Source organism: Ischnura elegans, chromosome X (genome assembly GCF_921293095.1).
Source record: "Ischnura elegans chromosome X, ioIscEleg1.1, whole genome shotgun sequence".
Lineage (NCBI taxonomy): Eukaryota > Metazoa > Arthropoda > Insecta > Odonata > Coenagrionidae > Ischnura > Ischnura elegans.
This window is the reverse complement of record NC_060259.1, coordinates 47,379,855-47,407,198: the sequence shown is the minus strand read 5'-3', so window position 1 is coordinate 47,407,198 and position 27,344 is coordinate 47,379,855. Positions and strand designations below refer to the sequence as shown.

The 27,344-nt window shown below is 39.3% G+C and overlaps 2 protein-coding genes across 2 annotated transcripts in view; one reads left to right on the top strand and one right to left on the bottom strand.

Moving 5' to 3' along the window:
* Positions 1–10,428, top strand: part of LOC124171152 (cytosolic carboxypeptidase 6) — a 297,445-nt gene extending 287,017 nt beyond the window's left edge. The window contains exons 11-12 of the mRNA XM_046550289.1: positions 1,619–1,731; positions 8,617–10,428. Of these exons, the coding sequence (XP_046406245.1) occupies positions 1,619–1,731; positions 8,617–9,242 (739 nt within the window). The 3' untranslated portion in view covers positions 9,243–10,428. The remainder of the gene's footprint in view (positions 1–1,618; positions 1,732–8,616) is intronic.
* The window catches only part of LOC124170977 (ELAV-like protein 1), a 733,134-nt gene that overhangs the window by 697,669 nt on the left and 8,121 nt on the right, over positions 1–27,344 (bottom strand). The window lies entirely within an intron of this gene.

The following is a 27,344-nucleotide window of genomic DNA, read 5'->3' as shown; positions in this document are numbered from 1 at the left end:
CTCAAGTCTCTGCCTCCGAGCGTATCGAATTACGGCGCAATCGAAGTACTTTAAAGGCCCATAATTCAGCGGCACAAACTGATGGCCACACTTACATAGCGTCCCCTTATAGCTCGGAAATTTTCCTCCTAAAATTGTCAACTAGTGCTATTTTCCTTTTGAAATTATTAAATTGACAAAATAGGTAGAGTTTACAAGCAACCAATTTCATATAATATGTTAAAAAAATGTCTCCAAAAATATCTTATAGAATCCAACTTGTGGAAAGATTGATCAAAATGGACAGTACCTATCCCAAATGGTTTGTCTACCTGAAATTAACGGATCAGCAATGACTATTCTCATACCGCGCTTCAACCCTTTCTAACTCAGAGTTGCTTCTGGGAGAAATTCAATTTCAATATTTCTCATTTTAATAATGTGAAAATTTTCTACTCAGTCATAATTATTGCGGTAAGTACATACTTCACCATCAAACTTCATAGCACAAAAGAAACGTAGTTTAAATCTTTCCTAAATAGAGCTGGGAATGTTAATTTGAAAATATTTTTGATGTTACTTGGAAGCAAAATTGGGTAATAATGGGTTAATTAGTGCAAATCGTCGACTTTAGTGATTGTCAGAGAGAAGTCACGTAAATTAAGCCTTCGGGAAACCCTTTGACACTGATCATTAAATTGTAATGAGATTTTTCTGCCTCGCTCGTGAAATTCGGTTCTTTTGAAAACTAAGACTCACGCGATTAACTGCCATTCTAAGTTTTCTATGGCTCAAATAAAGAAGCACCCGAGAAAAATGAAAACAAAATTTAAAATGACGATCAATTCTTCATCTCCTTTCCATCACGTAGAAACAAGGTAAATAATAGAAGGAAGAAGTAATGTGAGAAAGATAATGTAATAATAGTAAAAACTGTAATAAAAGCTAACCAAGGAACGCACCGGGAATAAAGTAATTCCTGTAGTCATAGGGACTTAATACATATAATGCAATACAGTATTTCAGCTTAAAGATGATGTCTTTCATGAATTTATTAACGAATTGAATTTCCAAATCAGTTATAGAATATTTGTCGTTGCCATTTAAAGTGACAGCTTAACGTATAATTTGATCATCTAAGTACTCTAGTCTAATTGTCCAATTTTTGCAAAGTAAAAATTTAATTTTTGATAATTTTACCTCGAGATATCTCACATGGGACCATAATGACATTTTATTTGCATTGATTAATTCGGTATGCTCTTACGCTTTGAGACCTTCAATAACTCCTTTTTTGAACGCTTAATATGTTAATTTCATGGTCAGTAAGTTTAATTTCATTGGCCTGCTATTTGGGTATCTTACATTAATTGAGAAACCGGCTCATTTTCCTGTGGTCTTTCCCACCTTCATAGTTATACCAAAAAAGCTTCTTCACGGTTGCATTTTTAGCGACGTGGAGTTATGTTCATTGATTTCCTGTGGTCTATATTTTACTTTTTATTTCGAAAAGGTTTTCGTCGAAAAATTTAAGGATGCAGGTGAAAAATTAATTTTTTAATAAACCCGTTATTTTCAGAGTAAAATGCCATAATTATTTCACCATTTTGGTAACAATTTTTTTCTTCTGCCTTTTCAGGTATTTCTGTGACAACTTGAAGGACTCGGTCAATTGCTACACATTGGAGGTGTCTTTTTACGGTTATCAGCGGCCTAACTCGCCAGGAGTCATGCACTACACTGAAGAGAGCTGTATCCTTTACACTACCATGAAAATCCACCTTGCACGTGAATTAAACCCATGTTAATATTTTAATTTAGATTTCCAGCGGCCTACCTTTCCTCTAAAAATCGAATATTTTTCAATCTTTCTGCAGTCATTACAATATTATTCACAGATTAAATTAGGAATTGCACTGCTCGAAGAGAAAAAAGCTAAAATGGTATGAAATTTGTCAATTCCAATAATATAGAATTTATTATAAGATTCAAATTCATTAAAATAACATTTTTATTTAAACCGTTTAATCTAGGGCTCGTTTCTTTCATTTGGAACATAAAAAATTATCTTATCAGTGAAAACTGTGGGAAAAGGATGAATATACAGTCTTTACTATCGTCAATTAAGCATATATTTTGTGACTGTGTACTTTTACGAAGTAAGAAAAGTAAGTTCGTAAGGTCGAAAGGACGAGAATAGTAAGGTCAAAAATGCATTGATATTAATATTCACTAGAGGACATAAGTTTACAAAGGTGACCCATACGTTTCCGTCTGAACATGTTCTCTGAACCCTTCTGACCCTTCTCGCCTTATTCACCGCTTAGACTGAACTGAAGAACCTCTTCACTCTATTTGAAATTCAAACGATTCAGGCGAGATATAATGAATTTGTTGTCGTATCTTTTGAACAGTTAAAATATCGTCTATTTCTCTATGTCACGTTGCCGAATAAAGGTTGACAAAATTTGATTTTCTACAGATATTCAAGTTTTATACAAAACATTCATGTTACATCTAACTTTCTAACACCATCGAGTCGTATTACTTTACATTAGCTGTCAACGACTGGTATCACACTCCCTCATCCTCCCCTCCATACCCTTTCATTAATATAATGTACGTGTGGACATGCACTGACCCTGGTGGTGTTATAACTCGCCGAAACACTGTCGCTACCTCTAAATGACAGATAAATTAAGTTCAACAAATTCAGGCGTGATATTGTGGAAGTTCGACATATTAAAATGAAGGCGTAGTTGGACTTTTCCACAATTATTTTAAAGTTTTCCAGATTTAAAAATAATTTTGGAGAAGTGCAACTACGTTTTATTCAAACCACTCTAGCTTACTCAGATTTTAAGCTTTTTAAGATGAAAGAATAACCTACGAAGTATTATGTGTATTTTCCACTGCATAAAAGCAATATTTTCTCTCCCCAGTGATCCATTTCGCCCTTTACCTTAATAACCTAATATTCTTATTGATCTGAACTGGAAGACACCTTTGTTGCAAAACTAAATAATGAGTTGAGAAGGTACACATTATATGCATAAAGAGAGTGTGGAAGATTTCTTCAAGGGCCAGAATGGTAGGATGTAGCAAAATGGCTACGGTGAGCGGATATGAGTTAACATGTGCCAAGTTTCGCTGCTTCTTAAAAAAACTGGAATAAGCATTATTTAAAACTAGCATGCCACCCGGAGTTGCTCATATAGTACCCAGAGAAGTAGGAAACTTGTAACTTGGAGAGCATTTACAGCTATTGAAGTTCCACTTCTGTGTAATTTGCATCGTAAGGGCAAATCGCATAATTATCTGAAAATTAGAAAGGAAAAATTGCTACGCTGCGCAATAGTATTTGAGACTAATGACGCAATTCGGTTTCGCAGGAATATATAAAACCATGGATTTCCACATAATTGCAATAAAAATATTCAAATTGACATTAAAAAAAGCCTTCAATCAAGCAGTGAGGCAAATAAACACGCCAAATAGCATGCTTGTACTAGAAAATAAAATTCGTCACACCTCTTGATACGCTCAAAGAGAGAACATAAAAACCATATATGATGAAATCTGAGTTCCAAGTTTCTCACTTCTCTGGGTACTTCCTGAGCAGCTCGAGGTGGCCTGCTAGTTTTAAATAAAGCTTATTTCAGTTTTTTAAGAAGTAGCGAAACTCGGCACATGTTTAATCCACCTATTTTTATTCAGCTTTCTATTGGGACAGTTTGAGGGCAGTGACTGGTGTTAATTTCCACCTACAATGGCGAGATGGTTGCGCACCTTTTTCCACCCGTTTGCTTTTGAAAGGACCCCTTTATACATGATTAAGCATTAGTGTTCGAATTTGTCCCTCGTTCATTGAAATGGAAAAAGACATTTTGGATTGGAGACTAAAAGTTATTGAACGCGAAGATCCATAGTTAAGAAATATTGCATGGAATATTTTTCGAGAGTTTTGCAATGCGAATGACTTCTGTTATCCTTCACTATTTATTTCAAAACAAAAACCCTTAACGAAAAACCTGACTCATGCTGCAAAAAATTATACCATTGATTCCCCTAGTGTTCAAGAATGACTTCTTCAGTAATGACTTCTGAATGCAATAGAAAGTTGATAAGGACGAAGGAGTCAATTCATCAAAGAGACCATCATCATTATGACTAAAAGATCCAAGGATTGATTGGCAGCTCTCCTCCTAGTTATCCTTCTCACACTGATGTATTTATTCTCTTAAAATACTTAATAACTTGTCCTATATAACTTATTTGGGGCCTACTTTAATAAATCCTACCGTACAATGGTCCATGTTGTTTTGAAATGTAGGAATCTTTGTGTTCATTTATTTGATTTTTGTTTGGACCTTTGCATGCAATTACTCTTGTGTGTGTTAGACCTATTTTATAATTATGGTACTTTGAGGAAAATGTTATCGGCAATTATATTTTAGCTCTCATAAGTTTCCCTAAGAATCAATAAAACCAATCATTCTTTCTAGGGAATCCCACAGTACCCAATCGATAGATCCATTTAATTCACATCATTCCCTTTGAACACCTCCTTTCGAACGCTTCCACTCTTGAATTCTCTGCAGATGACAATGTACATGCCTCCGTGCCATAAAGAGACATTATCCAGATGCGGCATTTGATGATTTTTTTCCTTGCTTCCGTGCTTTTGTTCTCAGCTATAGGTGGATTCTTCTTAGTGTAGAATTTCCTCTTCGCCTCTAACATTCTACCGAGAATTTCTTTCTTACCTTGTCCACCACTATTAACTCGGCTACCTCCGCAGCAGATCTCTTCCACATCATCAAGCTAGAGTTGCCCTAGTTTAACGTTGGCCTTGGCCTAAACTCTTAGGCTGTATGCTTACACCTTAGTTTTCTTTCTATTTATTTTTAGCTAATATCCGGCCATTTCACTATCCATACTTATTAGTATTCAACAAATTCATCTCTTTTTTGGCTAGCATGGAAGGTATGTCATCAGATAATCACGCCAATACAAGTCTATCTTAGTGAATATTTATAATTTTTCGGTATTTATAGAGCATTTCATTTTTCAGAATGAAAGCATTCCAATTCCTCAACTCCTATCCACGCAGGCGAAATCATCTTCCAAGTCTATATATTCTCAGAAAGTGGGTTTGCTCTTCTTCATTTTCCTCTCTCTGAGCAACTAAAGGTCAATATTGCTACTCTTGTGCCCTTGATTCTCCAGGATTCGAAATGCCTACGAATGCGTTGTCAGGTTTATGGTCCAAAAATCTTCATGTTTCCCTGCTCTTTTGTTTTTGGGATGAGGAATGATGATTTTTTTTATCGTAGTTAAGTATTTGGCATACCCCCTGTCGATTGCTTAACGTTGACGGTTTAGATAGCTGGACTGAAGCGCTATGCCCTGAATATTAAATGAGCTATGCAAGATATGCAAGATTAAATTCTAAATATCATTTTATCCTTTTTATAGCACTTTTCTCTTCGATTATCATCAAATAACCTTCATCCTATCTTTCACTTTACTTTTCGATTATCATTGCCACACACATTCTTCATTCCTGACCATCAACCCTCTCATTAATCTGAGGAAGCCTTGAACGATATCTCATATTCTTTATTATAGACAACAATATAGACGTTACTTGAAATGAGAAAGGAATTTGCACCCGGGGCTCTCTGGCCAGGTAGGCTGGTAGGCGATTGCCATTGGCCCCAAGCTAATGGGCCCCAGCAACGTTTGCGTGTAGCGTGAAGCGTATTTGATAGGTGTTATAAAGAAAGAATCAGATTATTTGAGCCAAAGTTTATTCTTACAGCTATAAAAATTCTAAGTTGCCATTTGGTTGCTTTATTTACAACATACTAAGTGTAAAAAGGCCCAATAAACATAAATAGATAAAGGAATCAGAAGAATAAAAAGAACCTGATTTCTTTAAGGGCTATTCGCAAAGCTTATTTTGAACCGTATTATTAAATTTTATCAGCTGGTAAATTCCCACGTTATACTCATTTTCGAACAAAATTGCTATATTTATTAACTTTCATCTAGTTTTAAAGTAACAGAATAGCGTCAAAATCCATTTCCGGGCATGAACTTTCCTAAACTTTTCCGGGGGAGGGCCCCATCATGAGCTCCAGCCAAGGGCCCCCATTCACCTCAGACCGCCTCTTTTTGCACCCTAACACATTCCTGCTCTCTGTCCATACGGCCTTTTCACGCTGGCCCTAGAGATGCCAGAAACTGACAGCAATAGTTTTCAGGAGAGTTATAACAATCACCAAAAATATAACGCATAAGACAATAAAATATACACCATGAGCGAACACTATTTACACACCGCTTCATTTATGAACGGTTCTGCATTCCTTCAATTTGGTAGTTATCAAACTTCATAGTAGTTGTAGATGAAGTCTTCACGGGAAATCAGCCATCGTCCTCTGAAGACTGAAGACGATGGCACAGAAGTCCATTGAAACGTTGGCACCAATGTCAATCCTGACTCGGCTGATTTCCCGTGAAGACTTCATCAACAAAATTCGCCGAGAAAGTACCATATCCTTCTTCATAGTAGTTGTACCTGTAGGATAGGTATATTGGTGCCGGGAAATGCTCACAAAGACAGATTCCATGGGTGTGAGGTGATTGTTTTGCTTATGCGTCCTTTGCGATGGATTTGCAGCTTTTGCAATATGTTAGGCGAGTTAGGTTGTAAATCTTTGCAGGAGCTTAGAGCAAGTCGTAGGCTAAATTTATTAAGTAAATTCGGAGAAGAGTTTTTTCTAAGACAAAATGAAAAATATCCTTCATTTTCCGTCGTACATTAGTATACATGATCATGACAGGGAAATAGACCGCAAAACAGAGATTTGAAAATGTTACTCTTTCCTAGTACTTTCAGGGATAATAACGATGTCTCCATCAATAAGATTAATGGCGTCACTGCCTTGGACGACACATTTCATGTTTATTTTTTTCATTTTTTAAGCATTTCATAGATTTACAGTCGGAATTACTAACCATTGGTAACTTTTGCATTTGCATGGATGAACACGCATCGTTTTGTTATTATGCATAATATTTTTATGCCCGTGTGGTGTCTATGTGGGAATTGTCATGCATGCTGCATATTGGTGATTGATCACCCCCTGCCAAACTCCCTTTGGTGGAGGTGGCTCCCAGCCTATTATATAGATGCATATTTTATAAATTTTAAGTTAGCGGATGTTGGTATATAAATCAAAAATAATAAGTCGACATTATCCAGAAATGAACCAGGATCTATGCATTCCAAAGCATCCACAAAGAATGACAGCTCGACCGAGGAAATACTATATAGTTTTATAATCTCGGTCACTGCGAAACAATGCCCGGCGTTGAAAATATTGCAATTGACGGACTTTTGGAAAATCGATGGTGGAGCGGTTGTTCCTTCCTCAACATCTATGCCTAAGCCCCGACCTTACGCCAATGATAGAGAATTTTTTTTTTTTATATTTCAGAAATTAATTTAAATTAATATTTAAAGGTCTTTTAAATTCCAGACCTACCATATTATAGCAAAATACCATCCGGTAATCCTTAATTCATAATTTAAGCTCCAGATTGCCACCGATGACAATCCATTAGTTAATTTTATTAGAGAGTTGTGGTGGAAGGCAATCATGATTGAATTATAGACAGTGCTTGTGCCTGGAGATGGCTTAAAATCTTAAATATTCTGTAGATTACAATAAATATCTAAACTAGTCCTATTTAGATTAAACTGTTGCAGTTCAGAGGACAGTCCACCGGTTCATTTTATTTAGTGAGATGTATTGGAAGGAAATTGTGATTGAGTTATGGGCAATAGGGTAGTTTCCTTCATCAAAGAAAAAGAAAGGCATTGATTGCGATTCATTACCCATCATTAGTGTATTCATAATATACAAATTATTTGGTTTTAGAATTCCCAGTTTAGACGAATGGCAATGGTCAATTTTAACTATATTTGAAAAAGGCCAGATTGGCGCCCATGCGATGCCACTCCACGTGACGTCATAGGGACCTAGTTTCTATAAGAGTAGATAGGATTTTTACATCGTCTGAGATTACCAATGCATGCATGAGGCACAGAGCTCAGGGAAACATCTCTTAATAATCACTTATTAAAACTAGCTATGGTCGGAAAGTTTCCTTCGTTTGATAAGGTATTAATAATCCATATTTAAGCTAATCGCTACCTGCTAGCAGGGTACTCTGCTACCTGCTAGCAGCCAGCACCGCAGGGGCGTACAATATCCTCGCTCCAAGGTCACCTCACACGGTGGGGGCGGAAACCAGAATGACGTCACACGGGGTTTTCCCAGCATTCATACTTAGTCGTCGCGTTTTCGCGTGCTTGAAAATGTTAACTTTCCGTTTAATCGTGAAAAATAGATATCGGCATTTAAAAATCTTAAAGCGTGAAATGCGTACTCCAGGAGTAATAATCTTTCGATTTAGGCAATTAAAAAATTATAGGAAACCTCCCTATTCTTGTGCCTAATGGTGGCTTAAAATCAAAAACAAACTGTAGATTATAAAAAATTTCTGAGCCAGTCCTACCAAGTTTTTACTGTGACAGTTCCGAGGACTCCTTAGCCTATGCAGATTATCGGCTGGGCCGCAACGTGGCGCGAACCTACCTAGACTACTACAAGTTCGTGGGCGTTGTGCCCACTAGCCTGCCCGCATCTTTGTCGGCGGACCGTCGCCCGCGGCCGCGCCATCGGCCGGGCCGCAGCGCCCCGTCCCGCACCCACGCCGTGCTCAGCCTGCGGCAGCTCACCCGCTCGCAGCGCGGCAGTTCGTCCGGGAGCAGCGACGAGGCGGCGAGCGGCGACGGCGCGGCGTCGGGTGACAGCTCGCCGCGGACCACGGCACGCGGCGTGGGGCAGCTCGTGCTGCGGCTCCCGCCGCCTCCGCCGAGGTCGTCCCGGGAGCGGCAGTTGGCGGTGCCGGTGCGGCAGGTGGCCGCACCCGCGCTCAACGGTCTCGGGGGTGTGAGAAGGCTGGCGGGGCGCAAGGTTGGTGGGGGCGGCGTGGTGTGCCCGGAGGCGGTGCGGCCCGCCCCCGCGCCCAGACCCGCTCCGCCACCGTCGCTCTCCATCATCGACTTCAACCAACTGGCCCGGGGCGGGTTGGAGGTGGCGGCCGCCCGGGGCCGCGAGAAAGGTGGGGCGGCCCGCGGGGTTGCGGCCCTCGGGCATTTCAAGAGCGAAAAAGAGAAGCGGTAGAATGGCTTTATTCTTTCACGGCGAATGATGTGGTTATATCTTCTCGGGTTTTCCGCCGGGTGAGTTGCTTGTAGGCCGACGTTTCGATGGCTGCTTCTGCCATCGTCGGATAGCCATGCCCTAAAGATGATTGCTGAGGCATCCATCGTAACATTGGCCAACAAGCAATTCAGATTTGGCTTTTCGATGGCCGCCTCTAACATCAATTATCGAATTATCATGCCCTGAGGGCGATGGCAGGGGCAGTCATCGAAACTTCGGCCTATAAGTAACTCCCCCGGTGGAAGACTCGAGAAGATTTCACCAGTGAGGCGGTAGTGACTCGACTGGCCAAACAAATCGTGCGAATGGCTAAATTTTGATCTTACAAAGCCTTATCTCAACAGGCTTCATCAATAAATGGGCACTCATTTGTTCCTGTACCGTCCACTTCATAATTCACTTAAAGACAACACTTTTTTTATATTGAATGTAAAACGGACATTGCTGCACGAAAAAGTTTGCATTTGTTAATAAAATAAGCTATCTTACCTAGTGTCGTCTGATATTCCTACAATATGCTTGCTTTAAAATCGTAATAAAGTATTTCCCTGTTTATTTTTACCATATTCTTGCTGTTTCCATACTCCATTCACTTGCATGCGAACTCTATTCGTCTATCGTTTAAAAAAGTGTATTATATCCTATGCCCTTTCATATGTTAATGTAATTAAAAACGAAATATTCCGTTATAATTACCTTATCATGTTAATAGCCTCTTATATTACATCTTCTCGCATAATTTTTCTGACAATATAGATATCTTCCCCGTGTTAAAAGACTGAATAATTCACCTTACCACAGTCTCGTAACAATGAATACCCGGAAAGAATTGATCATTAAAAAAAGATGAGTTGCCTGCAGCTGTTCATTTGTATTCAATAAGAGACCTTAAAATACCAAAATTGTGTTTCTGGTAGAATTCCAATATTTCGTTTGTATGAATTTGTGTGTTTCGACTAGACAAAACTTGAGTAAATGGCTAGCAAGTTGCATATTTAGAAACAACTGTCTAATTTAAAATTTGCAGGATGTTCTGAGGAGTATGATATGACATAAGCTGAGAATACATTATAATCATTTTTCGTGATGGCTGTGGGATATGTGGCCTAATTTACAATGTAATATTGTATAATAAATATTATTATAATGATTTTGTTTTCTAATTTTCCCCATTGCTAAGGTAAAAATGGTACTCATATCAGTGTCATTGTTGTGCGCCAGATGTACCTACATCTACATTCTACCCCGAAAGCCGTCTAAAAAGGCGTGTGGAAGGGAGTGCTAGGACACCAGCCGTTTACTTATGAAAATTAAATATTAAAGATAAAATTACGACTACCATTCATTTAAGTCCTTCATAGTCTGGGCGAAAAACGAATTCCTATATTCATCCATTCGGAAAAATATATCTCTTACTTTATCGCTTTTGTCGGACCTGGAAATATAGCGGGGTTCTAAGACAATATTCCCCGTGTTGCCCTGAAAGATATCTATTCTCAATTGTTCAAGCAATCTAAGACTAGCGCGCAGCCTCCGAGTCTCTAGCGGTTCCCTTCCTAATTCGCTTAACATCTGGGTAAAGCTCTCTGCACGTCCGCAGCAGTTTTTGACAAATCGCGCAGCTTTCCATTGTCTTTTATTCATTTCAGGACTAAGTCCTTCTGCACTAGATACCATATGCTCACTGTATATTCAAGGTGTGGTAGGACTAGTGTGGATCAGCACCTTTCTTTTACTTTCTCATCCGAAACTCATCCCACATACCCTTATCGAATTCTAAATTCTTCGGGCCTGTGCCACAAATATTCTACCTAGAACCAAGGTCGCCTTCTTGAAAATGAGAGCAAATAATGGAAAGATTAAATATCAATGTAAATAAGATTGAGGGGATGCTGGAAATAAGAGTGAGGAAGGAGATGGTAAGGATATGGAAATGTTTAAATCCTTCTATTTAGCCTTCCTCAATCCCGAACGATTGATAGCTTGAAAACTTCAAATCAACTCTTGTCCAGGACTTGTTTACAATTTACTGGAACTTCATTGGGCCGAACTACTTTCCAAGGGAGGCTAAAGTCTGTAATATGAAGTCATTTATAAGGGTCGAGATCTTCATCATCAACTGGTTCTCTACCCACCGGAAGGTCCCAAACACAATAGTCGTCTCCACCTCACTCTGTCCAAGGCCTCCCCTTTAGTTTCCCTGTTCCTTCTCACTAACCTCACCGCGTCTATCATCTTGAGCCTTTTTCTTCCTCTTCTCTTTTCTCCTTCTACGGTTCCCTCGACTGTTGGATTCAAATCCCCTCCCCTCTCAAAAATGCCCTATCCAATCCCTTTTCTCTTTACTACAGTTCTCAGTAATGTTCTTTTCTTCCCAATTCTTAACCCAGTATTTGGCATACCTCCTGTTGACTGCTTACCGCTGACGGTTTAGATAGCTGGACTGAAGCCCTATGCCCTGAATGAGCTATGTAAGATATGTAGGATTAAATGCTAAATATCATTTTATCCTTTTTCTACCACTTTTCTCTTCGATTATCATCAAATAACCTTCATCCTATCTTTCACTTTACTCTTCGATTATCATTGCCACACACATTCTTCATTCCTGACCATCAACCCTCTCATTAATCTGAGGAAGCCTTGAACGATATCTCATATTCTTTATTATAGACCTTACTTGAAATGAGAAAGGAATTTGCACCCGGGGCTCTCTGGCCAGGTAGGCTGGTAGGCGATCGCCATTGGCCCCAAGCTAATGGGGCCCCCACAACATTTTCGCCTAGCGTGAAGCGTATTTGTAAGGTGTTCTAACGAAGTTTAGTTTCCCTGTACCTTCTTTCTAACCTCACTGCGCCTGTCGTCTTCAGCCTTTTTCTTCCTCTCCTCTTTTCTCCTTCCACTGTTACCTCAACTGTAGCATTCGAAATCCCCTTCCCTCTAAAAAATGCCCCATCCAATCCCTTTTCTCTTTACTACAGTTCTCAGTAATGTTCTTTCCTCCCCATCTCTTTATCCAGCACCTCCTCATTCCTCGCTTTATCCACCCACTTCACTCTCTCCAACCTTTTTTACACCCATATCTCAGAAGCATTTATCCTTTCCAGATCTCTTCATCCCAATTTCCATGTTTCACATCCATATAACACAACACTCCACACATATTATTTTACCATTCTATTCCTCAGCCCTAAGTTCACGCTGCTACAGAATACCTCTCTCCCCTCATTAAATGCTACCTTTCCCATAGCTATTCTTGTCTTCATCTCTGTTTTACTCCTCCAGTTGTCAGTCAGCACGCTTCCTACACATTTATACTTACTAACTTGCTCTGTATATTACCCATTGATATGTTGATTGGTCGAGATCAAAGAAACACTAGTTTTCGTCCAGCAACAAAGTGATCAAGAACTTCATCAAGGCCGCACAACATGTTTATACTTCAGTTTTTATACGAATCGTCAACCGACCATCAATTTATTCAAAGAGGGAGAACTTGGATGTAATTAAGTCGAAAAAAGCAACCCTACAATATTAAATCGGTTAACTGCAGGGAGCTGGTGATGAATGGTAAATAAAGGAGGAATATTTTTTTGGAATTTCGGTTTATGAAAAAATTAATTTTGAAATTAAAAAGGGAAGTGCAAATATAATTATCATTGATATGCTCGTTTGTTTACTTCTGTTGAGTTTAGTCTTCCTCTTGCATTGTCTCTTTCCGTAGATAATTTCAATAAATAGGAGGTTGGCGTCTCCATATTTGTTGATATACAGTTTCTACCTTTACGCTATATTTACGATTACAAAGTATTGAAATTTTTCTATCTTAGAATTGGAAATAACCCTTAAGAAGGAGCAAAAACCAATTAATGCAACTAAAGATATACAAACATGAATATTTTGTCCGGGCTGAATTTGACCCTGTTCAAATGCTCATTTATCTGTTTGGCCAAAGGTATTCCCTACATTGTTGGATAGTATAAGAGGTTATAATACATAAATACCTTTTATGATAAGAGTTTGAAAAATATTCAATGTAGAAAATCCAGATTGATTTTTTGTTCACATTACAATTAACATTAATCGTATTTTTGTTGGCACAATAAGTTTAGAATTAACTATAATAATTTCTCTTTCGTGTATTTATTTCTAGTTCGTTTCACTGCCACAGTTAATTTTAATTCATATTGTAAATCATTTTGAGGTATCCCAATGCGGGAAATGCCTAAAATGGATTCCCTGTTCATCCATTTCTATTTTAAATATAAAAAATACTTGCAATGTTGATTGTTCGGATTAAAAAAAAATATAATTATACGGTGAATAGATCACCAACTGAAGGAAGAGAAAATTTTGATGACTGAGACACACGGCAGTTCTGAAATAGCCTGTCATTGCTCTGAATCAGTGTGTTCCCCAAGACAGTTTCCAGGACATGAGGGTAAGTCTTTGATGCCTTTTACCTGTGACATTGTCCTAGAAAGTCAATATCCCGCCATCAGCCGCATTTACTTACAAGTACATTCCAGCTACTAGTAGCAGTATAACCGAATGATCCCATATATGCTAGCATACGGACTAGAAATGATACAATGGGTTCTGGAAAAAGGTTTCGCTGCGTATCAGAACGAAGGGTTCGGTTCTTTTTGGACAAACACAACTTTAGAGCCCATAGTTGGAACAGAATTCACGCAAATTATTAAATAAAACGCCAGCATGATTTTTTTCCACACTTCTGAATGAAATCAAATCGTTTAAACGCATCTGCGATAGTCTCGAGAGAAGGGCGAGTCCTCTTGAGCGTGCATCAAAGGCGTTGAGATCGGTAGAGGAACATTTTTAGTGCAAAAAATACGACTTTTCTTTTATTCGATACGATATTGATTTCCACATATTTAAGTCGCCAAAGGTTGCGTTTACTCCCATTGGCTCCATTTCATCTACATCTACGTAATACCCTGCGAGCCACCTCTAGGGTGTTTGCAGGGGGTAATCAATCACCAGCATTCATTGGATTCCCGCATGCACACCACACCGTCCAAAAACGTCACGTATACTAATAAATTATACTACTATATGCTGTTATAAATGATAATAAAATTAAGAAACATGCATTAAGTTTTACATAGGTTAGCTGGCTACACTGCAAGTCATGCAATCTATTTATGAGTTCTATCGCTGCCGTTATAATCTCTAATTGATCGTGGAAAAAATGACATTCTGTACCTGTCTGTTCTACAATCTATCTCTAAATTGCTGTTCCCACTCATCACAAGCCATACCCGCGTTCAGTCGCAGGATTGATCCATTCCGGTTAAGAATTCAGTGGTCAATTCTGATTTTTAGGTTCTTGGAATAAAAATAGTTACATGTCCGGAGATAAAGGAACTAAATGGCTCGTAATCGGCTACAATTTTGTAGGTGAACACTTCGAGGACTGTAAGATGGTACATATTTTGGTAGCGCAGGTGTGGCAAGACACATTCCGATGGGAGATGGCGAGGAGTTTATGAGAAAAGAGCTGGAAATAAGGATGAGGGAAATTTAACAACTCGCGCGATAACAGCAGGAGGAAGATATTATGAGTGTATGGTGCGATCTGGATGGAGATGGGGCAGTTGAGAGAAACTGAACACGAGGACTTTTTTTAGATGAGGGGCTTGCGATAAAATTTTAAGGCACCAAGACTATCGAAAACGATTAAAAATTTTCTGGTGGTGGTTTCCAAGGAGATTAGGAATTGCGATTAAAAACAAAATAAATCTCAGTTATAAAATAATTAATAACGTCATGGAGTATAGGTCTGGGAATGAAATGCAAAAATGTTTAATTCTTACATCTTCAGCAAGGCAAAGAAACATATTGGTTACATTGAATTAATACATGAAGGCAAAAACGATTTTTACAATGTTTTTTTACAATAATAAAATATAAATGTAAATCAACTGAAAATAAATGAAAAAGAGGGTCAAGATTGTTGGCATACCTTATTTTCACTTTTTTCCAATTAATTTACTTGATAAATCTAAATTGATGATAACTATGATATTTTAATAGCTTAGTTACAATCGGTAAACAAATTGAAAATAAGGTACGTCAAAATTCTGGTCCCTTCTTTTTCATTTTAGTGCAATCGAATTATTTTTTATTTTTTTATTTTATTATTGCAAAATATCGGTCATGCCTTCATATATTCATTTATTGTAACCATTACGATTCATTGCCCTTATGAAGCTGAAAGAAATATATCGAAATCTCGGCAAACATTTTTTGCCTTTCTTTCCCAGACCTATACTCCAAGATGTTATTAATCATTAAAACGAGATAGTAATATTTTTATATGGAATTATATAAAATTAATTATCGATGAGTAAAAAAGGACTTCTTGTTCCTTTGAAGAAAGTAAATTATTACGTAGTCCTATCGGGGAGATTCGAGATGTTAGTATTTTTGTAAAGTTCATTGTCTATGAACCAGAACGAGGAGACTTTAGTTAGGTTAGGTAGAAAACTATTTCAATTCACAGGGCGTTCTTTTTTTAGACGTGGAGTGGAAAAAATATGGGAAACAGATCAGGAAAGAGAGTGTAAACGTCTAAGATAGCTGCAGGAGGGTGAAATGTACGGAATTGTTGTTGAGGAGAGGATATCAGGGAATTTTAAGAAAAAATTCAAAAGAGTAAAGGAGGAAGGACACATGAAAGTGACCAGAGGAATCTCAGGGTTCGAGAGATGATAAATATCCTTGTTGATACCTTAGAAGAGGGCGTTAGTAAGACAGTCTGTACTCTAGGTTTAAACATCTCGTCGGAAAGTGCTGATATTTACAAGCATTGGTGATATTTATAAGCTCCAGAAGGAATCGTTTTCAATTTTAATGCCGCGATTATTTCGTGCAGGAAATAAACTGTAATTAAGTCTCTGAAGCATTTGCGGTAGATGCTAGAGCATTACATCTAATTCCTTATGAGGCATTTCATTTGCGACTTACAGTTCGGTTTTTATCAATTTTGTACCTCAAAATAAAATTGCACGAAAGAAAAGCTATGGCATTGCGCAAGGAAAACCAAATGATCCATAAATGCATGGGATATAAAAGTATACCCAATCTCTAAAAAGCTAGCAGTAAACAAGCCCGAGTCATTACTTGATGCGGGCCTCAAAATCAAATGGACGCATTAAGACTATATCGCTGAGTCGGGAGTTGCACTCAAGCTCTTCCATCAGGTGATTGCTTGCAACAAGGGATGGAAGTACGAGCGCTGACTAGCGAGCTTCCTTTAATTCGTGGCTCCAGCGGGGTCACGTGATCTTGATCTCCCTAGGGGGACAAATTTCTCGGAGCTAAAGAGTCTCTTAAACACTGCAAACACGTACTGAATCTTGGGCGCGCACCCAAAGCACGAAGATTATATGGCAGTGGGTAGGATTCCCCCCACTGTATTCTTTCGTATTAATGAACAAGGATCAACTTATAGCTAACAGCCTCTGCCTTCACTTCGTAGAAGTACGCAACATTCATTTTAGAATCTACCTTGCACTCTTTGCGGCAGTACTTTGGCGGAGCATATTGCATGGTTTCCAGACCGGGTCCACACTACAAGGGTTCATAGGGTTCTGCTACGACTGAATTTTTTTACTCATTAATATTTTATGTTAAACTCCTATAAACTCAACTAAAACAATTACTTACTGTTGATGCAAACAATAGATTAAAAATTCCTAGGGATGCTGAAGGCGATGTAACGCGTTAGACAAATAATAAAAAATACAGTAGAATACCACAAAGTATATTCTAAAATGAAGAATCGACTTGTTTAAAATAAAATGGCTACCTATGTACCTACCGAAGTCACTCGCATGTGCACGAAACATGAAAATTGTTAACTTCCTACCCGTGAGCCCGGGTTAGATACTTTAGATTCTGCCTGATCCTTCGTTGAATACTTTATGGCGGGAACTTCAAATACAGCACTTCGTCGGTTGGATGGGACTTAAAGCTGTGGTCTCCCTATCACCTTTCGTTAATCCATTATAACACAATTTTGCTTCTCATTAATATAAAAAATAAATACGTTTTCAGCTCTATTCAGAAAATATTTAAACAACGTGTTCTTTTGTGCTGTTAAGTTTAACGGCGAAATATGTAGCAGTCAAAATAATTACGATTGAGGAGAAAAATTGAACATTTTTTAAATGAGAAGTCTTAAAGTTTAATTTCTTTCAGAAGCAGCTCTGGGTTATAAAGGGTTTCGAGGAGGTTAGTTCCAACGTTGAGTTTCTATCGAAGCTTCCGTCTCTACACTTTCCTATTGCGCTATTAGCTTTGTAGGTCGCCTCTTCCAGATACCATTAATCAAGCAACCAATTTCGATTCGTCAAAATTGGCTGATTTAATTTGACCGACGTTTAATTACGCTGAAAGAATTAATTTGTGTGGAGGGCGAAGCTAAAGACGCTATCGGAAATTTTATACGGTGAATATATTTGAAGCATACAGATGTATTTCTCCCACGTTGTCGTACTTCTTTGTACAATCCGGTCGTTCAATCAGACCAGAAAAAGCAAGTCACTAAAAGAATCCGATCGATGGAAGGAAAAGATACGTTACGACGAACAATCAATGTTCCTCAATGACCAGTCACACATAGCCTGTATACCGTAGCCAGGGCCCGCCAGCTACCGGCCAGACACCGGTAGCTGGCGGGCCAATGCGCCACCCTACGGTATACAGACTTTAAATTGAAAATAAAAAATCCAAAGTTGACGCCCATTTTCCTGAGTTGGTGACGTCATTAGTTGAGATTCAGTAACTCGTTCAGGTGAAACAACTCATTGTGGGCAACAATCGCTCACAAGAGTGTAAAGAACAACTAAACCTGCGAGGTAGAGGTGAGTAGGAGAGGAGTAGCTGAGAAGCGGTGACCCACTCTGTAGGATTGCGTGACGCCATCAACTTATCTGCTATAGGTTCTGGGTTCTTTTCCTCGAATAGCTCTAGAAGCTTTCAAGATATCGAAAAACGGAAAATATTGGGTCTCTCAAATTTTAAAACTCTATCTTAATCGAGAATGAAAATATCAGTGTTATCACTTTGCAAGCTACGTGCGTAATATTACGCCATCCGTCTGCTGTTGGCCCGAGTACCGGCTTCCCACGCTGAGGATCCTGGTTCACATCCGATGGTGACTAATTTTTGCGGGCTACCCGATCCCTACTTGAGTACTTTGTAAAGGACACTTCATGCACACTACTCCGTTCGTCGGATGGGACGTTAAGCCGAAGTACCCTTTCGTTAAGAGCAGGCTAATGCAGACGCCGGGTATTTATCTAATCTTCTTTTCCTACCCTTCCCTCATGGCACATAGGATCTTACTCTCTCCTCCAATTACTATGCTATATTAATGTAACTCGGATGCTGAGCATAATTCTCTACAGGTAATCTTCAATATTCAAGACTTTTTATGAGCTCCTGAACATAAAACAACCATTTGGTTTTTTATGTTCAACTCATTCCGGCACTCCTTTCAATGCACTTTCGTTCAATAACGCTTATCCGCTCACATAATCATTGCTTCATTAACCGGAAGGTGAGATCTTTTTTCTCCGTAGGCCTTGCTCCGTTAGTTTTAGTGGAGATGGTTTGTGCACGTGGAGGAAATGCAGAGGAGAAAAACAAGGTCGTAAACGTGCCCTCCGCCTCTTGCCTCGGGACCTGCTGTTTTACGACTCATCTGACGGACGAAACACTTGTTTTTAAACTTCAGGATTCATTTTAATAGTCCCCAGAAGTAATGAGCTCAAAACGTGCTTTTAGTGAGTGTACTCGCATTAACCGTGCTTTTATTTCCTACAGGGTAATAGAAATTTTTCACCATAACTCCCAAGGCTCATTTGAATAATTGGCTTGGCGGAAGCACAGCGCCCCTGATCAATAGAGCCAAAAGAAATGGCATGCAGCAGCATATCCATCCGCTGTTGGTCTAGAGTTTCATGAAAATGGAAAAGAATAACCAGACTAATCGCTTTTCCACGAGCTGCAAGAATCGCTGAAAAATCACCTTTCGAGGTTTACTTGCTCATGGAACTTTTCAGGTATTTGCATCCCCCAGTCTTTTTCCAACGTGAAGAATCTCAGTTTTTCTCAATCCGATAAGTCTTCCTATAGAAATCCCTTAGCCAGATAAGAAAAGTGATTGCGTGATATGAGCTTTATACGCATATGATTCTATTGATTTCTACGAAGGTCGACGTTTCGTTTGGAGACTTCCCGAACGTCTTCAGTACTGATGATATTGGGAAAGTCTCCCAACGAAACGTCACCTTACAACAGCCACAGCCTAAACCGGTTAAAAGCCTGAGAAGAATTCATCTATTTTCTAATATGGTGTGGATTATAGCGTTACGATTCTGACCGTATGATCCCAAAAATGGTTCAAATCTGGATGAAGTCTTTTGGCATCTTCTATCAAAAATATTCGAAGCTCGAGGTGTCCCAGAAAAATAAAATGCCCCCTCCTTTGAATGGGTATTATTCACACATCTCTGGTAACGAATATTACGAAAGTGGATCCTCGAGTCAGCATCTAAATGTGTTGTCAACCAACACGCATTTACATGGGTTTCAGAAGTCGCCACTCGCGTCGCTGACGGATAAAGTGATCCGAGTTTCACGGAGAAATAAGGCATAATTATTGATGTTCACCGAAATTTAATGATTTAATGGCGTGATCTATCAAATTTATAACGTTTCAATGCTATTCCTCGCAACTGCAAACATTATACCGCAAAATATTGGAAAAAAGTAGATCACATTGCACTCATCACCGCGCCGTGGACATTTTTTTAAACCGATTAAAATGCGGACGAAGTGGCAAGAGGAATCAGCCTTCAATCCAGTGGCGGATACATATGGGGGGCCCAGGGCTGCCCGCATTGCCAAACATTGCAGAACCACAGTTGTAACTTTTTTATATCATAAGATATCATTGTCTTGTACATGCGTATAATCGGCGGTAAATCTTAAACTTTACATATAACTTGATTATTTTTTATTACGATAAAAGTATAGGTAGCTCAAAGTATATTTTGGCTCGAGTTTTTTCTGTATCCGTTGCAGCTGGAATGGGATGGAATTGGGCCTTTTCTATGCAGTCCCCTTTCTCATGGCAATTGACGACAATGACTTACTACCCCTCTCTAAGTGTGGGGAAAAATAAATTCAAAGCTGCAGGTCCGACAGCATGAAAAATAGGCAAATGCTCCAAAAACGGAACGACTCAATTCGATAGTACAAATTTTCGGTGAATGAACGAACATCTCTCAATGCAGATGACTACTTAGAAGATCGAAATTGGGCCATCGTGAATGACACTTTTTGGGAAAATAAATCGATTGAATAGGGGTAATTGAAACAGCAGTATTATTTTTCTACACTTTTTATTCTTCCTCGGCCGGTTTCGATGCTTACACATCATTATCAAGAGATATCTGATGCGCATGATGCTAAGAATGATGCGAAGCATTGAAACCGGTCGAGGAAGAATAAAAAACTGTGGAAAAATACAGCTGCTGCTTCAATTATCACTATCCATGGGCTTTCACAAAGTCAACTCGTCCACAATCAGTTTGAATCGATTGAAAACCGATGAAAATGCAACCGAAAAGGTAATAAAAACCAGCCTTCAATGGGATGGAATTGGGCCTCGTCTATGCAATCCCCTTGCCTCCGGCTTACAGTCGAGTCGATAGATTTCCTAAGACACGTTTAGGGCTTTAATGAAGGGTAAGGCCAAGGTTACCAGGTCAGAAATGTAAGCATCTACGGTCAATGATGGCAAAAGGCTCAACTAAGAAAGGGTTCGGTAAATCCTTTGAAGTGATGACGAAAGAAAGAATATTTCCCAGTTACCTTGGCGATTCACTCGCAAGTGACAACTTTGAATAGGAGAGCGATAATGTGGGCTGTAAACCGGAGACAACAATTGGCAGAGAAACACGTGAAGTCACCAGAATTCCCAGCCCCCATCTTCTGTCATGGGGCCACTCTGGACGGCTTAACTGTAGCCTAGGGTGAGCTCTACTCTTACCTGTCCTTTTATTCGCCCATTAAGTTTCTCTTTTTCATTATTGATGACGCACCTTTTTGTCTAAGCACTTGGGATTTTGGTAGTTATAACCCAAATAACGCAAATATTGCAAAGAGTAATGCCACGTTCGTCTTCTCATGGAAGGAGAGTATAAAATAATTAGTTTTTTTCAGGCGTGACTTTATGAAATCTACTTAACATAGTGATAAGTAAAGTAAACTTTGTAATTTCACATACATATTTAATGTAAGTTTCGATGTAAAAATAATCAGGCAGCAGCAAAAATGGTGGAAATATGATCGGTAAAAATAGCTACCTGATCCATATTATGCTATATCATACTATCATTTTCGCCGCCGTACCCCATGAGCTTTCCTTGAACAAATCCCTTAGCCAAATAAGAGAAGTGATTGCATGATGAAGGCTTTAGACGCGTGGATTCTATTGATTTTTACGAAGATTCGATGATTCAACCCGAAAGTTGGTATGGATAGGTGAGGGTAGAGCTAATCTCATATTAAGTAACAGGAGCGTGAAAATCACACATTCATCAACATCAACATCTACGAGGTACATGGGTGGATTTAGGGGGGGACAGGGGCACATGCCACCCCAGACGCTTAAAAAATAGACAAGATTTTTAATACGGTTGCCATTACGTTTGTTTTCTTTTGTGTATTACAAAGCGTCAATCATTTAATTCCATATTAATAAGTTTCATATTAAAATGAAGAGAATATTTCGTACAGTAATTATTGTATGTAGTTTTAATCCCAAATACGAGAAGACCGTCGGCCTCGGTGGCGGCGGGGATAAGTCCTCGCATACCATACCGAAGGTCGCGGGTTCGAGTCCCGCCTGGATAGGTTGCCCCTTCCAGGATATGGGTGTGTGTGATCGTCTGTTGTTGATTGTTTAAACTCCCGATGTAAAGGCCTAAATGTGCTGTTTTCGGGGGTAACTGAGATGAATAAAGACCGTTTGCGCGTCAAGTCTTTGTGCCCCCTAGAAAAAATCCTGGATCCGGCCTTGACGAGGTACCGTACAAGCCACCACCAGGGTGTGTGGCAAGGGGTGTTTCCACACCAAGGATGCATGCAGTACTCATGCTAGCCTTAATCAGGCACGCGCTCGCTTACCGGACAAAGACGAAGCAGTGAGATGCGGTCACACCAGAAACTAGGAAATTGCTAAGGAGAAGAACATTCTACCAGGCAAATAAAACTATTAGTTAGTGATAAACTAAAAGTTTCCATGAATGAGTTATACGAGGTATATTCAAGGTCTAAAACCTCCGATTTTTTTCTTTTTCAAAGTAACATTCCACCCGAAAACTATGAAACAGGTGTTACTTCTCGTCGGAATTTCGCTAAACACGCACACATTTTTCACAACATTGACGCCATGATTCTATGGATGCGGCGAAGGCTTCTTTGAATGTTTGTTTTGACAACTAGAAAATCGCTGAACGAAGAGGAGCACGGTTGGTGAATTTTCGGTGCAGTGGCGTAGCGAGGGGGGTCCGGGGGTCCGGACCCACACCCAACCCACCCGAAATATAAAAGCAAATTACTTTGCAACACAAAAGGAAACCAAATATTGAAAAATCGTGAATTTACTAAAGAATTCTTTGAAAAATGAAATTTTTTCGATTGTGAAAAGTGTAAAAATTAGTTTCAAACCCTCTACTTAGTACTCTCTTTTTCAAAAATTTTCCCCCCTGGTTTTGGACACCCCCCGAACAAAATTCCTGGCTACGCCACTGGTGCAATGAGAGTGTATTGTATTGTTGGAGACAGTAAACTAGGATAACTCTATTAGTACATGTCTCCTTCAACTGCCGATGAACTTTAATTTGGTGTCACACCACGCGAATGCAGAAAACGAATGATTAAATGCTATGCGTGTAAGAAAAACGTCGTCATGTAAAATATCTGAAACACTCCTCATTCTCGACACTACCGAAAAAGTTCGTTCGAAAGACTTATTTCCGACCTGCAATGAAGCCATTTCTGTCATGTATTGACAATGAGTGCGCTTTAATTTTAATACAATACTTATGTTTCTATTTCTTTCCAGTCTGGGGAAAAAATAGGAAGACTTAGAACTTCAATTCACTTTATAACATGCCAAAAATGCATGGAGATAGTATTGATTTCAGGGGGGCAGCTTCTTTTCCTAAGCCACCTCGCACTTTGTGAATTTTGACAGGGGGCTGCCTTTAGACAGGGGTCTTCGACCTTTTTTGATGCAAGGGCCAAAAATCGATTTCGGATCGTCCGGAGGTCCACAATGCTCCACGTCACTCTACCACCACATCAATAAAAGAAACAAAGCATTTGATTTCATTGTGCAATAATCTTTATTTTTTCTTCACTTCAAACAATCAATGCGATTTTTGACATTTTTTGTTTTTGACGAGTGTGCCGTTATTTGGTTTTATTTTAGTAGATACGATACAATATTTTCTTTAGCCTAGAGAAATTAGCCTTTAGGGGCCGCAATAAATTAACCAGCGGGCCGCATGTGGCCCGCGGAGCGCGGGTTGAATGCCCTTGCCCAAAAGCTTCTCCCAGGATTAGATTCTGGGATGCTTCAGCGAGTATTCCAACTTTCAACTCACTGGTCTACCGCGCCCTTGTCACGATAAGACTGAAGAGCACTCATATTTATCGATAAGTGCTAAAGTGAGTATTTCAAATAGACTCCTTTTTACTGCATGCATAGGCATAAGCATGCTAAACATTTCTTCATACAAGTCCTGCATACCCTGAGTCAGTGGGGTAGCTAGGAATTTCATTGGGGGGGTCCAAAACCAGGGGAGGAAATTTTTTAAGAACAAGGTACTAAGTAGAGGGTTTTAAACTAATTTTAACACTTTTCACAAACGAAAAAACTTAATTGGTCAAGGAAATAATTTGTTAATTCATGATTTTTTAATAATTTGTTTTCTTTTATGAAGGAAAGTAATTGTGTTTCTATCTTTCGGGAGGGGGCGGACCCCCCAGACCTCCCCCCTAGCTACGCCACTGCCCTGAGTAATCTCCCAACTACGTTACCGATACCCACGTATAGATATACCACAATAGGGTAGTTGCCTTCATCAAAGAAAACGAAAGGCATTGATTGCGATTCGTTACCCACCATTAGTGTATTCATAATATACTTATTATTTGGTTTTAGAAATCCCAGTTCAGACGAATGACAATGGTCAATTTTAACCGCATTTGAAAAAGTCCAGATTGGCGCCCACGCGATGCCACTCCACGTGACGTCACAAGGACCTAGTTTCTATACGAGTAGATAGGAGTTTTACATCGTCTGAGATTACCAATGTATATGCATGAGGCACACAGCTCAGGGAAACATGTCTTAATAATCACCTAATAAAACTGCCTAAGGTCGGAAAGTTTCCTTCGTTTGATAGGGTATTAATAATCCTTATTAAAGCCAAGTGCTACCTGCTAGCAGGGCACTCTGCTACCTGCTAGCAGACTGCATCGTATCAGCGCTCAAAGCCTCGCCACAAGGTCATCTCACACGCCGACAGCTGGAACCAGAATGACGTCACACGGGCTTCTCCCAGCATTCATACTTAGCCGTCGCGTTTTCGCGCGCTTGAAAATTTTCACTTTTCATTTAATCGCGAAAAATAGATATCGTCATTTAAATATCTAAAAGCATGAAATACGTTCTCCAGGAGTAATAATAATCTTTCGATTTAGTCAATAAAAAATAATAGGAAACCACCCTATTGTAGGGCGATCTTGCCAGATAGCCGAGCAATAAAACGAAAATATACGAATATTGTATGCGGATGTATCCAAACGGGTACGTCGTGAAAATATTCAATCCGAATGCCATGTCTCGTTCGCAGTGACTTGGCCGACGACCTCTGCACTCTCAGGGAAAGCAGCAGGCTGTTGGAAAGTTGGAGCGATATATATTCCCGCCTCGCTGCATGCGAAGTAAGCAGCTTTGATATCTTCCCTTTCACTATTCCTCTCCGACCAGATGCTCCCGTGCGCCGCTGTCTTGACGAGTAAGCTTTTTCCCGCAAGCATCATTTTTCTTCGAGGGAGAAAGTGATGCTACACGGGCAACTCCATAGGTGTTCCCACATTTTCACGAAACTATACCACCCCTATCGTTTCCTCGCCTTCATCCCATACTAATGCATATTGCACTCAAAATCATCAGTTTTATTTCAGAATTCTATACATTTAAAGTGTTTCTATGTTATTTTACCCTTAAATAACATAGATACATTTTATATGTATGTCATTATTCTATTAAATGGTTAAGTTAGTGTTACAATACGCGAGGAATTTGGAGTATGTCTTATTGGGTTTTTTATATGATGAATAACGAACTGGAACTGTTTCAATTTCACATGCATAATATGTAGAACATATTTGAACGTTCTGCACATAGATGGAAACCTCTCGAGTTAAATGGAGCCATCACGAATATATCACTCATGCAGACCCATAACGATTTACACTTAAAGAGTATGCACATCTTAAAATCAGCCCTATGAATCACGATTTGCTTTTTTCGTATTGTATAAGATTATTTTAAACATCATAGAACTTCGCTCGAATGACTGCATGACCTAGATAAGTATTAGAGGATAACTGGATGCTTGCAAAGGCTAGTATGTATTAACCAAGGTAAGTAACATCCCATATCTACCTGCCCCAGCTGAGATTAGAAGAGAAAAAATAAGGAATGAAATCTGACATACTGAATCTATTGAATTCCTGGATAGATATATTCCATTCCGAATTTCTCTAGAGTGAATCATTTATCCATGTAAATTACCAGAAAACTGCAATTTCTGAGATTGAAAAGAATCACCGTCAATGTCTTTTTTTCTACCGATTGTGAGCGCTATGAAATGCATTTATTTGCTTAGTTTCAAGTATACCGGGATTAGCCGCGGTGATAACTTTACGAGAATCACCCGCAATGCACAAATTGTGTGAAAAATCCACAGAGAAAAAATCATTCGCCTCGACCGGAATTCGAACCCAGAGAGAGAGAGGAATGACGCCTCGTTCGTTAAAATGGCTAAAGCACTCGACCGGAAATCGGGGTATCCGGGTTCTAATCGCGGTCAAGGCGAATAATTTTTTTTCTCTGTGGATATTTCGCACAATTTGTGTATTGCGGGTGACTCCCCTATAGTAATCACGTGAATATTCCCGGTATACTTAAATTAGTCGAGAGGGAACACCTCTATGTGTTCTAAGTCCGAGCATTGCTCTCTGTGCGCACGAATTAGACTACTTCTGGCATCATATGCTCAGCAGTCCATACCACTTTGTCCTGTAGTGTCCACAAATATCCACAAACGGGAATGACACCTCGGTATGTTCTACATCTGATGCCTCGGTAGCTTAATTGGCTAAAGCACTCGATCGGATAATTGGAGGATTAGGGTTCGAATCCCGGTCAAAGTGAATTATTTTCTTCTCTGTGGATTTGTCGCATTATTTATTCGCATTTACTTCCAATCACATTCCATACTAGTGTGCTTCAAATTTTTAATGAACACTGTAAGGAATCTATATTGGGCTTCATTTACTTTCGATACATGGACGACAGAAGCAAACTCAATTATCGAAGACCCTATAATTAGCAGGGCCGCCCAAGGGAAGAGTGTGCCATGGGCTTCCACTTCCAGAGGTCTACAAAGGGTACTCTTAAGCGCATTTAAAAGAGTAATAGGGGTGCGATAAAAACAAATTTGTCCCATGCCCCCATTTTTTCTGGTTTACCTTGACGGCTGATCGTTTTAATCTCCTTTAAGAAATTAAATACTGATGAATATTTTAGGAAAATTCATGCACCCCTTCAAGCAATGGTTTTTATATCCTCCATTTTCCATTTGTACCAAAGTAACCCTCCTGAATCTTTATCACTCACACTTCTCTATCTAAAACCTACGTCCGAATTAAATCTTTTTT